The sequence below is a fragment of the Cupressus sempervirens genome, chromosome 5, assembly GCF_028749045.1.
Source record: "Cupressus sempervirens isolate cs-2001-9-10 chromosome 5, ASM2874904v1, whole genome shotgun sequence".
NCBI lineage: Eukaryota > Viridiplantae > Streptophyta > Pinopsida > Cupressales > Cupressaceae > Cupressus > Cupressus sempervirens.
In genome coordinates, this window is record NC_143122.1 from 845,722,958 (window position 1) to 845,741,481 (window position 18,524).

Below are 18,524 nucleotides of genomic sequence, written 5' to 3' on the forward strand. Positions count from 1 at the left end.
TCACCCAGCTCCTAACCCTAACACTCACTCTAAGTTTAATTGTTCCCCTAGCCATATTCCTAATGCTAAATCTAATTATAACCCTGCTTCTAATGAGGAATCCTTTCACTAAGTCTATTTGTGTCCCTATCCATAATCATGTTCCTAACTCTAACCATACAACATATAAATTAAAGGTATACATAATTCAAAGTTGAATAAATTAATAACATTTTACTAAATTGAAAAAAACCAGGCATGTGTTCAAATTATGTAACTAAAGTACTACATATATACACTGTTTAAAATATCTAAAAGAATACTTTGATACTAACCTTATGAAAATAGAACTAATAATTGCACTCTGAACCCTAAACCCAATTGCAACCATATCCATAATAGAGTTTTTTTTTAAATATCTATTTTTTATAATAAAAAATTAAAATTTACATACATATATATATATATATATATATATATATATATATATATATATATATATATATATATATATATATATATATATATCACCCAAATAAGTCGACACACTACATCTGTACTAATAGGGCTTTTTTTCTTTTTCTTTTTTCTTTTTTCTTTTTTTTTTTGACGATAAGAGGCCGAAGCCAAGATTAATTATTATGTGTTGTAATTAATTATTATTTTTATTATTTATTAAGTGTGATCGTGAGTAGATTCGAACCCAAGACCTCTCCGATAAGAGGCTCACAATTTACCATTGTGTTGAAAGCTCTCGCCTACATCTGTACTAATAGTTACTAATAGTGAACAAGTAAAAATTATAAGATTCCTATTTTTAAAAAATTGTAAGCATTTATAGAATAAAATGACTGCAATATATAGAGAGAGAGAGAGATTCTTCTAGAGTCTATAAACAGACAGTCCGGAGAGATTCTTTTAGAGTCTATAAACAGACAGTCCGTATATGAATCTATGAGTAACTTATAATAACATAGAAACAGTAGATAACATAGAATTAATAGAGCCATTATTAAGACAACATAACGACTCATGCAATTTGATCTCTCGTTTACAAGTGAGCAGCGAAAATAGTTATGAACGCTATGACAATCGCTTGAGCGAACAAATAGAAAGAAAACCTTTCCCGTGTCTCAGTAATATATTTGGCCCAGGAACTAAGAACTGGAGATATCGGAAGGAGGGTGAGAGCGAAAACCGGTGGAACGCAAACAATAATGAACTCACAGACTGAAAGAGATACATACTCATTGAAAGCTTCCTTATCCATCCTCCTAAGCTTCGCATGGTCGTAGGTTGTTGTATAGGAAACGGCGGCAGTGAGGAATGCTATTACCGTCCACACGATTGAAACGAGCAAACTCATCCCGGAAACATAGGACAGCAACGGCGCTTCTTCCGAATTATTGTAAAACAATACTTGTCGAGCTAACCAAGCGAAAACCACAGTAAGGGAAGTGGTGAAGGCCACAGTGTCACTGAATAGGAACAATCTAAAACGCCAATGAAATGCCATCCTAGCAGCTCCATAGTGTATACTATTTTTGTCATCCTCGATTCCTCCAGGAATTTGAAAAATGGCTGCAAATGTGACGGTGGCAATGAGTGATGCCACTACCATGTGCGTATTTATCATATCTTTGTCTCCCACTCGCTTCGAATTTTTTCTAGGATGGGGAGCTGTTTTAGATTTTGGTGTGAGACTCCACCCAATGGCTCCTTTACCTTTTAGTATATGTACGATGATGGCACAATTGGGGTTGTTTTGAACTGCTGCTGCTGATGCTATGTCAAGTGCAGTCAAGCCTTCATTGTTGAGAGCATTCACATCTACACCTGGAAATGAGACAAGGTATTCCAGCAGCTGCACTTACAACATCTTATTACATTACGTCTGACGTATTTCTTCTCACAAAGTCCATTACTTCCACACCTTGCATATTGTAAACAGTTTTATAAACATTTTACTTCAGATAAGGGGGAGGATTTAATAGTTGGACATTTTAACTTCCATATTTTTCAAAATTCTATCTGTAAATTTCAAATCAATTCTACATTTATACAGAAACTTATGTGGCAGGTCTCTTACTTATAACTAAGGTTTCAAGATCACATCATGAAATGCAATGTCAAGCATTCATTTATCCAAGGTGTCCAAAAAGGTTCCAAAAAAATGTGAAACCAATAGTCACGCACTAAGTCATGTTTTATTGGTGCATTAATGTGGCATCATATGATTTGTTAGTTTTACATCTAAGAAATGCAATTCATTTAGTTATAAGTAATCATTATCCACAGTTACTACTTTTAAGTCACAACTATTAGTGCAGTATTGTCAAAAATATTGGACTTTAAATCAGCAAGTGTTATCACAACTATTAGAATACGCTCAACTACTTGGCCCTCCCCCTTTATTATCATGTACATTAAATTTAAATATTTTTATTGATGAAGTTTGTATACAAATGTTTTTGATAACTAAAACCAATAGAACAAGGGTCTTGCCTGTAACACCAACCCAAAAGTGAAAATAAAAACAACTAAATAGAAGACAGACCATTAACAGCAAACTAGCAGCATAGCAAGCAACCCACATGTTTCATTGGGGGGGGGGGGGGGGGGGGGGGGGCGGGGGGTGTGGGGAATGAAAGACTATCAGGTGACTTTTCCTTTGCTGACGGACAACTGCCCAAGCAATACATTTAGTAAGGTCCTCACCACCATGGGGATGTAGTGTAACCCTCTTCACAAGACAAATAGCACCAGGAACAGAGTGTTGGTAGTGTTGTGCCTCCAGAGCCAAATGGTTGAAGAAAATCAGGAGTAGTCATCAAAGGAGGGTCTGTGTAGCCAGAGGGTACCGTACTAGCAGCAAGAGGCAGAGTTGGGTCCACCAAGTCTGCTGAAACAACAAGAGCATCTCCCTGGGGGGATTCATCACTGGCCTCTGAAGAATTGTTAGAGGAAAAGAATAAAAGGTCATGAATTAGGTCAAATGTTCATTATTTGCTTCCTTCCACCAAGTGGAAGCACCTTTACAGCATGAGAGAGAACAATCAATAGCCAAATGACCAATAGAGAGGTATCGTCAAAATCGAAAGGGGAGACCCTATAAACAATGATTGAGTCCAAAGCCTATCCCCAACCATAAGAACCACATCCCTTTGGAAGGGGTGTGGAGATGTCAATGTCCACCAAAATGCGAGCAAAGGTAGAGATGCCCAAAATTGTCGTAGCCTCATCCACCTTTAAGAATCAGCCAATAGAGTTTCTAATGGCCTCAAAGGAAGAATTCTCCCAAAAATGAAGGTGAGGATTTACCCAAATGCTGGATGCACGCTGAGTAGTTCAATAAGAGGGTTAAAGAAGATTGTCCAGTGTTTGGTCAAGAGAGAGTGATTCACCCAGCCCCACGGTGTACTCAACACCAAATCACAGTCTTGAAGAAATGAAAAGAGCAATAGAAAACACCTTTGCACAAGGGAAAACTCAATGTTACCTAAGACGAGATCTCCAAGAATTGGAAACCCAACGATGCAAATCTGAAAAGGCAAGAAACCGATGAATCTATAGACTAACCCGCAAAGTTGGTAGAAATCCATATTCTTCGCCGCATCCAAGCTACACACCACCACAAGGGGTGTCTTGGCACAGGCAAGAGGTCAACATTTCTCCTTTGAAGAAATAGCTGCAGCAGACTTGGCAACGTGAGTAAAACTCTGTCAACCAACAACTCTGTGGAACCCTTCCACTACTTGCCAAAATTCCAAAATCACCAGCAGCAAGGTATAAAGTAGACACAGGTACCTTGAAAAAGAGGGTCCAAGGCAATCCCCACTCAGTACATCAGAAATGGCACAGGAAAGTCTACCACAACAGGTGAAGAAACAAGAGCACCCCTAGGGACAGAGGGTAGAGTAGTCATTCCAGCAAGCACTAAGGTCTTGAAGTTAATTTTTTTTTGCCTTGGTGGGAATACTTGATGGCACAGTAGCAGATGTAGATGTGAATGACATCATTTCAAAACCTGTCTAATAGGGTATCATTTTTGTATATTCATGTTATTTTCATCCTGGTGATGGATCAAGGAGTATGATCCGAAACGTCGATGGTAAACAACATATACACAATCATTTCTATAAACATTATAGCTAGATCTTCGTCTACTTTTACATTTATTTTGAAGTGACTAAATGTATCTACACGTGATAAATTGTATACATTTGTAAATATGCCCCTTTCCTAATGATACTTCTTTGTTTATAAACATTACAAATACATTTGTGTCCTGACTTATCAATGCCAACACACATTCTAATATGTACATTTAAATAAGATTTCAATTATAGCAATCTATACACACATTATGTTATATTTTAATATCTATTTTATTTGATTGTTCCCATATCATAAGTCATTCTCATGAGCACAAGGTATGATAATTGACTGTGACTTGAAAATTCTGAAATTCATTCAAATGTAAACTTATTCGTATTTGGATAGTATTTCAATACTCTTTGTAATCCTAATTTAATTATTATTTGATTTAATCTATTATTGCACACTCATACAAACGAGTGTTCCACATTGAGGTGAGAGTCTTTACTACACATAATGTAATATTTTATTTCTATAAGAAATTGAAAGAGCATCCAATGACATAAAGATCTGAAAGAACATTTTACGACATTATGAGATATGGAAGAGAACTTTTGACAATTCTATGACATGTAAAAACATGTGAGGGGGTTACCTTTTCTTTTCATAATAAAAGTAGTGAAGTAATGATGTTGTCAGTACAAAGACAAGCTAGAAAGTCTATTTACAACTTGTTTAAGAACAAACTAGAATAGATCAATTCAAACACACTAGCAACACCTAGTAACCCACATCAAGAGTGGGTAAAAAATTCACCCACAACATGGGGAAGAGATTGGGGAGAGGAGGAAGCAAAATATTTCCTACACCGACTAACAATAGTCCTAGGATATTATCATTAGGAACACCATCATAATGGGGAGCAACTAAAGAAATCTTCTTCGCGAGACTATCAATGCAAAGGACAATCCTAACAAGGTTGCACATTATGTACCAAAGGTTGGAGCATAATAGGAGAAATAGTTGGAGAAAGGTCCATGCAGAAAGAGATCTATCAACAAGAGGTGGAGTAGGATCCACAGGGCCTGAGGAGGCCAAACCAACAACAAAAGAAAAACATCATCTTAAGAGGACCATCATCATCCTGTAAAGAGTCATCAAAGGAAGAATTGGAAGGCACGACAATTAGCTAATCCCCATTGGCATCCTTCAACTAAGCAATAGTGTCTTAATGATACAAGAGAACAATCTATGGCCAAGTGACTAGTAGAGAAGCACCAATAACATCGAAAAGGGAGAACCCCATAATCCAACAACTTTGTCCATGGCCTATCCCCAACCATGAGAACCACATCCCCAAGAAGAGGTAAGGACTAAGACAAAAATGCATTGAAAAGTAGTAAAACCCATGGAGGTATCATCTACCTTTAAAAAAGCAAGATCAAGACTTCGTACGAATTCACAAACAACCTACCTTATCCAATGAGAGAAGAAGGCCCATCTTGCAATCCTCCGCCATTTATTTTGACTAAGTAGAAGGCATTGATAGAATCAAACAAATTGCTCAAGGTGCAGAAGTTTGGACTGACAGTATCTAGAATGAAGCAAATATAAGCATGTCAAGAGCTTTGTACAAGTTCATGATAGGGCATTGCCCATCCTTTCTAGGATTCACTGCATAGTGAAATCATGGGATGATGACCGCATCTATCAGGACAAAATGGTCTCCGATTTGCAAGAATTGATAGAAACACCCAGGCAAACATTGGTCAATGGTGGGATCATCAAGCAAGGAGATGCATATGACTTTCCTTGATGGTATGGCACAATACTCATGGCAAGGGAAATGTTTGCACTACCAGAGCACTACCAGAGATCTCCAACACTATAGCATCAGTGCTATCATGGAGGACGGTTGAAGATGAGATAATTGTAGACAACCTAAAGAGAAAATTAGAGGAATCCTTCATATTGAATATCTTCACTAGAGATGATTTTGAGAACCTCTCCACATTCTCAAAAGACATGCATACAGGCCAGGACTTGCTGCCAAAATGGGAAGAAAGCTTGTGGAAATCCGAGCATGCAGTGAGAGCCTTGGAATTCAAGCATGAATCGGCATCGAGCGTCAACATGGATGAATTGGAGACGATATTGGATAGATTCCAAGAATTCAATGACAAAGTCAAAGATAAATCCATTTAATGCATAGTGGGTGTGTGCAATGTTAATTTATTTCACCCTACTCTCTTCCTAAACGAGCATAGTGGGCATTTATTACCCGCTATGGTAGTGGATTACTTTTTACATTAATGTAGATTCTTCATTCTTTGCCCTAAGCCTACTTAGGGCTGATGTGACAAAAAAGGGTGATCAATTATTGTTTCAATCTAGGACACCCATTGTCTTCAAGGAACTATAAAAAGGTCTCTTCTTCTCATTTGTAAGAAGTGGATCTTCAGAATATTGCTATGAGCTACTATAACAATAAAGTCTTCATTGAAGTTTGGTGAATACTTGAAGTGTTTTAGTGCTTGCTTGGTTTCATAATTCCCTCATTTAGATTAAGGTTGTTAGATAAAGTGTCGTGATTGAGATGGAAAATATGATGGTGTTTTAATGGATTATTTTGGTTCAGACTTTTGACAATTTATTGATTGTAAATCATTGTGCAAAGTTAGCCTGAACCCCATTCTTGTGTATTCTTAACTTCTATCATTCACATGCATTGTTCTTTCTGATGGTGTTCGTGGTGATATGAAAATCTTTTGCATAACCCTTCAAGATTGCACCAATTCACATGTAGTTGTAGTATAGCTTGGCGAAGCGGAGCTCAATTATTGGGGAATTTGTCCATCAAAGTATTGTTTGTTGTTGTCATTACTCTTAGGATTAGACTAGAATTTCTTAGCCCTTTCCCCTTTTATTTCTACATATTTTGTTAGGATCCCAAAATATTACTTCACTGCAAAATCTTCTAATAGCTCCCACATCTAGCATGATTTGAAATTAATTTGAGTGAACATACGTAAGGCCCCTTTTTGATATATAGTAAATCACATCAACCACCAAGCGTATCCACAATCAAGACCTGACATAAAAGATACCTTGGAGTCATCATATGATCTTCTCACAATCTTAGCATACCCAAGAATTTGTTCAAGATAGGATAAGATACATCTGTATTTTGTTCTACTGTTTGGTGGGTCATAAAATGCACATCAACAAAAATTGGTGCTAGGAGGGCTAGTACACATTATCAAGATTCAAAAGAAGTTTCACATACTAGAGAAAAAGAATCTTATGGTCCACCTCAGGAGAAAAGGAACTGCAAGAATTAAATTTTGATCCAAAGCTTGGGCGAGGTAAGAAAGAAGCATCTACAAGTTAGAATTCACCAAGTGTAGCCGAACTTACAAGAACATTCCAGACTCCATCTCAACATCAAGCACAAAGAAATGCCCACACGCAACAAGCAGGAGTTCAACAAGGAGCTACACAAATTCAACAACTATTTTTGTAGATACCTATACAAGTTGTTGAACCTAAAGCCACTCAACAAGAAGTTCCAGTGATGGCCTAACAACAGTAATGTCGTCCATAGAATGCATTGCCCCTCACGACATTTGTTGCTTACCACAATATGTCAAAGAATTAGAATCCTGAACAATTTTGTTCTAAATTCTTTGTGAATGATGTCAATCGCACTGCAAATAAACACATTAAGATTTTTGAAGACGCTTTGCAAAATCGAAATGTTCAAAAAGAGGATGTTGCTTGCAATCTATCCCCCTATTCGTTGGGCATGATGGAGCCCTAATTTGTGCAAATCAGGACCTCCATTTGTAAAATAATGTTAGAAAATTTACATTCAAAGACTTCCAAAATCAGCCTTGATGGGTGAAAACCAATGCAGCAAGAACCCAATGCAGATTTAGTTGGCCTTGATTGTTGCAACTCTAAAAGGTTGCAACATAATGGAGAAGATCACAGAGTTAGCAATGATATTTTTTAGCCTATAAAAGACACTAAACTAGAGTCTCCTAATGCTATAACTGATATTTGCAATGATAGCATTGAATCTAGTGAGTCCAATGAATCTGGAACATCTGGAGATAGTTCTTACACTATGTCCTCTAAAGATCTGGAAAAAGGAAATTGTTCATACGCTTAGTCAAAATGAACTTGAACAAGAGACTTCTAATATTAGAATTCGATAAAGATTAGAAAGTACGAGAAACTTATGAAGAAACACAACTATAATACAAAGATTGTCACAGACATATCTTTGCCATGAACAATAATCTCAAGAAGACAAAGAAAATTGGAAACAAAGTTGTAGAGGATGACGGTGAGTATACGACTATAGATATGTGACAAAATTTTAAAAGTGCTTGATGAAAAACAAATATAGCAGCAATATATATATATACTCCTTCGTCTACAATGACAGTGAAATGGAATGAAAGATATATGTGGAAGAAACGAGAGTATGTGAATCAGAGAAACAATATATAAAGAACACAAAAGTGCTTATGGAAACACAGTTCGAAGATCCTAGAGATGTCATCAGTTGACTCACAGACAGCAATGATAAGTTAGAGACAACAACGATATAGTTTCCATGTCAAGCAGTCGTGGGAGTTCACCAATGCATATGTGTACAACGACATTACACAGAAAATACTAGATCATCGCCAAAAGTGAAGGTCCTATAACAATAACAGCAAAGCTGTAAAAGGATGTTCAGGAAATATAGAATATTAGCGATTTTTTTGAAGCCAATCAAATACAGCAACAAACGTGGGGAATATGCAACAGTGGAGAAAGTTGAGATGCCATAGGGATTTCGGTCCACATATATATTTATGGAAAAACTAAAATTATATTGATCTTGTCAGATAACAATGCAGACAAGACTATTATCAATCTATATAAACATGAAAGCAAGTTAAGGAAATAATAATTGGTTTAAAGAAAAGAAGTCCAAAGTATTCATAAACAAATAGCAATGCATCGTATTTGAAACAGTTAAGAATAAATATTTTATTAAATAAAAAGATATTTGAAAAGTCAAACCCTTAATCAAATAGGATATAAATGAAGGATACTTTATTTGAATGGAGGGAAGTCAGCAGTAAAAAGAAAGTAGAAACACAGAATATATAAAGAGAAATAAGGAGGGATGGAATGTTTTTTGTAGTTTTGGTATATTGAATATTGTAAATGAACACACTATTTGTAGTCATTTTTCAAATTTAATGCAAGAGCCTTGTTTTTTTATTCATCTTGAAAATCAAAGTTCAAAGTATTTTGTTCAGATTTATCCCCTGTGATTATTAATTTCAAAATCAATTGCTACTAACAGTGATGAAGTTGATTTCAATACAAGTCTTTGATAATCAGAATTTCCATATGAAATGTTGTCTATGTGAATTTTGTCTAATTGTTTTTTACAGAAAAATTAAATTCAATTAGACTACAGATTATGTTGTCAATTGAAGCTTCGGTCTATAGTGGATGGTATAGCACTGTCTCTCAAAGTTGTATATAAGGATCTGGAAAAAGTTTGACTCTATTTACCCAAGGTAGGATAAGGGACTAGTCTGCAATTTATTTTGTGAAAGTATGATGATGTCTGAGGCCTTGAAGTTCAACATTCTGCCATATCCATAAATCATAAACACTATTGCTTTCATTTAAATAATATTCATTTCATAAGTAAACATGTCAAAGCATTTATATAACTTTATTTTGATCAAGTCTAAGAATTTTGCCAACTGAAGAACCTACAACGTTTAAATTTGCTATGGAAAAGCTTTAAACCAAGTAATTAAGGTTTGAGGTGAAGGTTTACCTACCTAGGTTTAGCAAAGTCTAAAGTGCAAGGGAAGTGAATCAAGAGGTTATTCATGTTCGTTGGCCAAAGTTGATTATGTAATCCTATTAGAGAATTGGCAAAGCTCTTGGATTTCCAATCTGTGGTTTTGAGAACCAACACTGACAACTCTACTGGGAAAGTTGTTCACAATAAGTATTGTGAAGTTACCCAAATGTTCTTGTTTTGCAGAACTGAAATAAAAGATATTTTTCGAAGTGCACTTTGCTGGAAGGAAGAGCCCAGAGAATCCAACAATCAATATATTCCTCGAAGACAGGTGGTGACTCTATTCAGATAATTAGTGACTCTGCTGAGGGAAGTGACTCAGAGAAATGTATTTTTCTCATTTTTTAAAGAAGGAACATTGTTATTGCAAAATGTACCAGCCAAGGAAAAGAAGACACTGTTTTCCGAGTGAAATTAGACCGTTGGACCTCAGAGGGTTTCAATGTAGTCCTAATGATTTATATTTAAGACTCTTACATATTGCTCTGAAACTCTATGGAGAAGGTGGTGAATATGCCCTCGACCATTTGGATGCCTTCTATAGGCTTATACATGCATACAAAGTAGATTCAGAAAGTCATGCAATGAAGCTCTTTGTCAGAACCTTGAAGGATTTTGCGACAGAGGCATATGACTTATTGACCCCACAAAGTATTTCATCATGGTGGGATTTGGAGCAATGTTTCCTTGTTGTATTCCATGATGCAGATCAAGAAGGAGAGGACATGTATGAAGACCAAAACAGCAGCATTGAAGAAGATCCTAACATGTATCTACTTGATGCCTTTTTCAGTTTGGAGAGATTTGAAGAGGAGTCTTCTGCATAATTATACAGAAGGGCAGTAAATACGTATCAGGGGATACCTGCAGATATTGTGCCTTCACGAAAAGCATTCATAAGAAATGTCAAAGAATTGGGGATCTTAGATGAGCTTAGCTTGGATATGTTGCTTAAGATTATGGAGCAAGACTGTTGTGAATCAAATCATGTTGCAGAGTTTGATGACAGAACTCTAGATCATAATGAAGTAGAATATACATCTAATGATCTCCATGCAGAAGATAATGAATGCAAGATCAAAGATGCATATGAGTTAAGTGATGTTTTAGATGCAGGAGAAGTTGTAGATCAAATGGAGTAAGAGCCTATCAATGGTGAAATTTCCATGGCAGCAGCAGACACCAATAATCATAGGGAGGATGATCTTCTTAGTGTAGAAGAGATCTCTAATTTACTTGAAACAGAATATCAATAGCACATAGAGAAACATGTTCAAAATTTCTGCATCCCAAATCTAAAGAAGATAGAACTAAGGGAACTAAATACTTAAGTGATGCTTTGTGAGCAGAGGGAGATTTGAACTACTCGGCAGAAATATCTGTCCATGATAAGATTTCCATAGAAGTAGAAAGTCTAAATTAATGAAGCGTGTTTAGTATTAGCATCAAATAAGTAGTTAAAAATATGTTTTCTTCTACTTAGAGTGTGTTGCTCCCAATATTATAGTGTTGACTTTTAGCCATTGCTTATTAAATTTACCCTGCATTGTAGAGGATTAATGGGTTACATTTAAATTGGAAACAAGTCTGATTTACTTAATTTTTTCATCTTGTTGAATACAGTTTCTATTTCCATTATCTATTTTCAATTTTTTTGCATGCTACATCCTTTGTCTCTGTGAGCCTTGGCTAGTTGTTGGGCATAGAATGAATCTATTCAATCATAATGCTCATCAGTCGGAGTATATTTGCAGTTGTATTTCTATTTATGTCTCCTCTAATATGCAAGGAGGCATCAACAGCGACATATGCTTCATGGTATAGTCCTGTGACATTCAATGAGGGTTTCAACTTTCAACAATCTTTGGAGTCCTGAGCATGAAACAGTGTCACAAAGCCAATCTCAGATAACTCTCTGGCTTGATAGGCAGGTAATCATTTGATTATTTTTAGATTCTTATACTTGCATTCAACCCTTTCGCATTTTTAAACCACTTGATTGATATTGCTAAATAGGGTAGTCTTTGAATTGATGAATGTAGGAGTCAGGCTACTTCAGTGCACCCATTAAACTACAGCCTGGCTATACTGCAGGGGTTGACAATGCATTCTATGTAATATTTTCTGTGTTACCTCATGTTTCCTTTTGTTCTCTAGAGTTGAGGATATTTATGGCAGTGTTTTACAAATCAAAGTGATGATCTGTTCTTCTGCTTGATAGTTTTGTTAAATAACGTAATAGTTTAGCTGAAAAGAAATTGTTTGTTTTCAGCTTCTTCTCATTTCTTGGGCTGTGATGGCACCCACTGCAGATAGCATGCATGATTGTAGATTTATTTTTGTTTTATGTGCTTAAGTATAGCAGCAGGGAGATGCCAAATAGAAGATACTGATATAGATTATTGATATGCAGCATTTCTTCTCATGTATTAACAATGCAGAAAATTAATAGAACATGGTAGAGAAGAGAAGTGTATTTAGCAGTAGGAACTCCCAAATTAAAAGTTAATGACACCACTTATTGATCTGTATATTTCTGTGAAGCTGCAAATTTGTTTCAAGCTTTCAGAAAAGCACTCTTTTGCATTATTAAAATTTAAATATTTCCTGATTATAATCATTAATTTGAATCTATATTAATTGTTGAATGTGAAGTACAGAATGTGTAAAAACATTTGCATTGCCAACTACAAAATCTACTGCTCTTGCTTCTCCAGAAGTTCAGACTGACCTTATCAGCCAGCACAGTGAGTGTGCTACTGAAAATGATCTTCTCTAATCAAATCAGTGGTCTTCAAATTTGATCCTCTTTGTCCACTTCTTTCATGCTAATCATTTTAGCTACTTTTTTCATGCTAATCATTGTATCTCCTTCCTTTCCTCACATACAACACAGAAAAAAGTACCAGCTCCAAGAAAGCTCCTTCCAAACCACCCAACAAGATGCTTTTGGAACACCTGAAACCCTTATGCTAAGGGCAAACTGAACTAAATATCTTATTTTTAATCAGCGCTGTTCTTTATGTTCTTTGTTAGCAGACAGCAGAAACCCCTGCATTTATCTTATAGAATTTAGCTTATATGGGGCCGTATGGCTGTAATGATTTAGTTTGTGAAAGTAAAACATGACCATGAATCATGGACAAGTTTGTGCTTTCATTCTACTATTGTCACAGACAATAAAAATTTATTGACTAGAAGCATTGATATTAGTGGTCATTTCTGACACTGAACTGCACATAATATCTGCCATGTATGTGCTGCAGTTTTTTTACACACATTTCTAAGTTTACACTATTAATCCTTGCCTGAGATAGAGTTATCCTAAATCCTTGTACTCTCGTCCAATTTTCTTTTTCATCACAATTGAACTTAGCTCAAAGCTTCATTATCCTCCATTTGCTTCCATTTCACTGTTTTACAAATGCAAAGATCACATCATTGCAATTATTTGAATGCCAACTCCAGCATTACTATTTTGGCAAGAGGCAGGGACTTCAGCCCCATCGCAGCTCTTGTTTTTTCCTTTTTCCCCGCTTAACATGTTTTACAACCCTTTTCACCAAGTCCCTGATAGATGTCAGAAATATGTACTATGTTGGCTATTGAATATGATGGAGATGTGCCATGACCCCCGTTTGAAACCCTAATTGTGATATCTCAATACATGATGTAGCTACCAATGCCTCACATGATCCTTCAATTTTGTTAAATCTCTAAAGGAGACAAAATTGTAAAAAGATAGATAACTCAAGTATGGTGTTTTTGGGGAAAATCTAATGAAAAGCCATCAATACATCTCAGTTAATGATAATACTATTGCTGGTCATCTTCAATATTCTCAAGACAACAATGATGTGAAATATTGGATCAAGGAATATGGTATTAAATTATTAATGCTATATCATCACACCAGGAAACACTTTTAGTTACTTGGCAACTGATAGTCCAAAAATACCAATTATGGAGAACATAAGTATCATGAATTTTAGCATCGAAGCTAGAAAGGAGAAGTTGTTATTGGGAAAATTAAAGGCTATCACGATGATGTGTATGGATGTCTGCGGCAATCACAAGGAGTCAGATCCTTCTCTATGAAGATTCATGACAAATATGCCCATTATCATAGAGACAGCAATAATGATCAGAACATTTGAAACATTTATCAATTGTTATGGATGATATACGATCTTCTAAATCTGACTGCAATTGAAAATCAAGCAGCACCTAACAATTCAATAAAGAGAAAACAAAAGTTAACTGGCTATGCGTAGTGAATGGTAATTATTTGACAGTAACAGTAACTTGGATGTATGCTGTCATATAAGGCTCACTGTGAATTACGAAATATGGTGCCAGCAATTACTTACACGGGTGTTCATTATGAAGAGTCATTGGCAATAGTTAAACAAAGATTGATGGTGTGCGATGAATAGCATTTAGTCAAATAGACCAAGGACTCTACTAATCAAAGGGATGTTATACTATCAATAATAATAAGGCAATAAGCAGTAACATTAATACCATTGATTTATTATTAAGAAATGCCGATGTTAAACTCTAGACATGTATAACTAATTAGACATCAATCACAGAGGAAGGTTATCAGGTTATTACAAAGAGGTGCATCTAAAATGTGGAGATATGATTAAGGAAAAGACAGTGTCCTTTGGAAGGAAACCATCCCATGTATGTGGTATAAGCTGAGGTTCAAACACATTTATTTTGGCATCAGCGAACAAGGAAAATAGACTAGCATGATAGGAGGAAAGCTTGAATCATCATATTCATCTAACCAGCAATCTATAGCAGTACATGTTTTTATAATTATTTCAGCGGTATCTGGTGTGAGCAGCTCCCTATGTATATACAACACTATGAGTTATCCATGTGTTCTTAATACTAGCAAATGACTGTTCATATAGCAATGTGCTTAGGAGGCTGAACACATCTTATTATAGTACAATGTTAATTATTTGCATATGATTTTTTTTATATATGGCCATATTGAATAAGTGGATTGATAAAATACTATATCTGTATTCATCTCTGACTGTTATTGCCTGCCACAATAGGCGAAGTGAGGATTCCCAATCAGGGGAAACAGTGATGAGGTCACTTTCTAAGAAAACACTCCATGTGGTAACTAAAGAGTCCGGGGGCAAAGGGGAACAAGGTGGACTACCTTTGGGCTTAGGAAGGGTACACTTTCAGGACACCTTGTTGTGAAGACCCTTCACCATCTCTATCAAGAGAAGTTAACCTTCAATCAGGAGAGACAAATTAGGGGTGACTAATGGAGGGAAAAGGCAATAGGAGCCCACACTAGGTACGCCACCTCATATGTATTACATGGGCCACATGAGGCCAAGAGGAATGGTACATCCACTCTTGGGCCAAGGGTAGAAGGTTTCTACGATGCCTCATTAAACCATCTGATCTTGTCATCTCTATAGTTGAATGGCATCAAAGTTAATTCTAGCAATCTATTGGTCCAATTAACATTTCTTATATATGTTTATTTCTAATTAAAAGAAATCTAACTATTGCGTTGTGATTATAAATAAAATACTAACAATATTGCAGGATTTCAATTTAAGGATTACACAATTGAAGAAAACTGTATATATGGTAACCCCTAACCCTAATCTTGTGTAATTGTGATTACTAGGGCTATTTGAAAAAGGGACATTACAAGGTACATATTTAGGGAGCATAGAAGTATAATGTTCCCCTTTACTTTGTGCCTCCTCTTGATTGTGTATTTTGTTCTAGCTAATATTTAGAGGGGAATGTTAGTTTTTTAACTTTTAATGAAACCTTTCTTTTTCCAAGCTATATCTTGTTTGTCTGTAATGTCCATTTTCTTCTAATTGTAATATTCTTGTTTTATCAGATTTAAACGTTACTTTCAAACTTCTGTCATCCGTTTACATAGCCATGGCCCTCAACAATGCATATAATTGTTAAATATTAACAGTGATATTTATACTGGTCTGAGAAGTGCAAACCGCACCTTAATCTTCTCCCCTTATTCCATACAAAAGCATTATATACACTACACTTGACAAATAGGATGGGCAGCGATCCTTAGCAGTAAACATGTTATGTACTAACTACTAACTATAACTAATTGTTATTTTAGTTAACATTTTTTATCTACTTCATAGGCGCCAATTTCTACAAGTAATGTATGGGCTGACCTAGAGAGGGTCATGTCCCTTTAAGGGACATGCCCTTTGGTCTTGGTATAAGGGGTGGTGTTATTGTAGTTTAAGGATACAGAAGAAATATAAGTCTGCTCCTTTAAGCAATTCTGCCTATACGAATTTATTGCAGAGATAAAACAAATTCAGAACAGCATTTAATATTCTGATAACTCCTCCTGCATTCAGAAGATAAAGAAGATCATCTACAGCAAGCATAAAAGTAATTATCTAAGTCTGATTTAATAACAGAATTTGCAGAAAATTTACAATAATAAGCAAAGAGAAATGAAATTTCAGATCAAGAAAAGAATGGATAAAGCAGACAAGTTAAAGGATGCCAAACCTGGGGATCCACTGCATTCATTGCTGCCAAGTGTAATGGTGTATTTCCAAAAAGGTCATGATCATAGCTCACCAATTTCCTTACTTCTGTACTGTGTTTTTCTTCTAGCAGATTCATTGTTACAATTAGTTGATTATATTCCACAGAGAAATGCAGAACAGATTTATGATCTGAACTGCGGATTTCTACACAGTCTGGCATTTTTGAAATGAATTCACTGATTATGCTCCAAGTGCCTTTCATAGCTGCTATATGAACTGCGCACCTTCCACACTCATCCTCCTCTATCATTGATGAGTTTTCCCACCAACGATGATTTATCATTGCCCTTACTAACTCAATGTGTCCACTACGCACCACTGCATGCAAAATGGGGATTGCAGGAATATTCAGGTTTGGATCATCAAGGAAGACATTATCTGGACTGTGTCTGATAGGATAGTCAAGCATTGCCACAACTACATCTGCCTCAAATTCAAGTTAATTAATGTCAATGTATTGGGGATGCATCTGGAGACTTAAATCTTACTTCAACTAGAACAAATAACATGTGACTCTACCTGTATGTCCCCTGTAAGCTGCTTCTCTAATAGATCGATCCCATTCAAATACATTTTCATGTAACCTGGTTTGCAAGAAATGCCTAACTGTTTCCACGCAGCCATACTGTGAAGCGAGTATTAAAGCTGTCTCTCCAAGCTTATTGAAATGGTAGACATAACTCTGTCTGCAAAGGAGAATATCGACAACCTCTCTGTTATCAGTTTTAGCTGCTTCATGCAGTGGCATATTGCAATCCTTGTTTTCAGCTCTGGCCAAAGAGGGGCTCATTTGAAGAATCCATCTAACGAGATCTACATGGCATTTCCTTGCAGCAATATGCAGAGAAGTATCTCCTTGGAAAGTAACCTCAAACAGAATGAGTGGGTCCAAACTATACAAATCTTGAACTTTAGTAAGACTGCCACTCTGCAAAGCACGGAAGAGTTCGCTTTTCATCCTTACCTATGACATAGGATGCACTGACAAAATCAGATACAGCAGAAAAAAACTTAGCCACAAAATTGTGTCGACCAGAGACAATTATTGTAGATGAAAGAAAGTGTGAAAATGAAATAAAAGTTATGTCCAGTCGGGAGAAAGAGTGAGCCATGAATATTTATGGAAGTCCTTTTTTTATGAATATTTCTCATAACATTTATAAATAGAGGGAATTATTATAACATTAAAAAAGAGAGGTAGACACATTCACAAAGTCTACTGCGATCAAGTTCTAAAAAAAGACAAAATAATAGGGTCAAATCCAACAAAGTCCAAACTGCTAGAGTAAAACGAGAAGGATCCTTGTCACTAGGATTGCCCCATTTATTTTCAGTGACAACATCATTAATCAAGCTGGCTGGTGAAAGCGGTTTCTTCTCCAGAAGGGTATTTGGAGGTTGCTAAATGTGGCATGGAGGAGTGGCCAAGTTCTGTTAACTTTCCTAAGTCAAGTTGATTACAATCAACTTGCCTATGAAAAGAGGTGGACCTCTTAGAAGGCTACTCCCAACTGTTATGAGCAAGGGTACTTTAGGCAATTGGGGTTTGAGAGCCATAGGGACCACATAGAGTGAGATATATGATCATGCCTCACATGAATCTCTGTCCATATCTACATCCTCATTTTGTCGAGGAAAGATCAAGTAGAACACAAGCAATAGTACATAGAACATCCCCTAGGTGATCTAATAGCTCCTAAGATAAGCATGTAAGTACAACTTTATGAGCACGCACCTAAATTTGCATGAGTACATTAGATCGAACCATGCCTTTAATATACAAAGACTAGTATAGATCAAATAACATAGCAAGACAAAAAAGAGCATTATTTATATTTTTTTCAAATGCTATCAAACCTAGGCATATTTGTCTATAGATAAGGTTAATCTCCAAGTAAAACAATATGCCAACAAAATAAGAGTAGGCCTTAAAAACTTACAAAGAAATTATGGATCCAACTCCAAGC

The 18,524-nt window shown here is 36.0% G+C and overlaps 1 protein-coding gene across 6 annotated transcripts in view; it reads right to left on the reverse strand.

The window, feature by feature from the left end:
• Window positions 1-1,009: 1,009 nt before the first annotated feature.
• Window positions 1,010-18,524, reverse strand: part of LOC149558568 (protein ACCELERATED CELL DEATH 6-like) — a 47,149-nt gene continuing 29,634 nt past the window's right edge. For all 6 annotated transcript variants that reach the window (XM_089832740.1, XM_089832738.1, XM_089832742.1 and 3 more), the window contains 3 exons: window positions 17,077-17,521; window positions 16,517-16,980; window positions 1,010-1,843 (listed from right to left, as the gene is read on the reverse strand). In XM_089832740.1, coding sequence (XP_089688866.1) covers window positions 1,031-1,843; window positions 16,517-16,980; window positions 17,077-17,515 — 1,716 coding nt within the window. In that variant the 5' untranslated portion in view covers window positions 17,516-17,521 and the 3' untranslated portion in view covers window positions 1,010-1,030. The remainder of the gene's footprint in view (window positions 1,844-16,516; window positions 16,981-17,076; window positions 17,522-18,524) is intronic.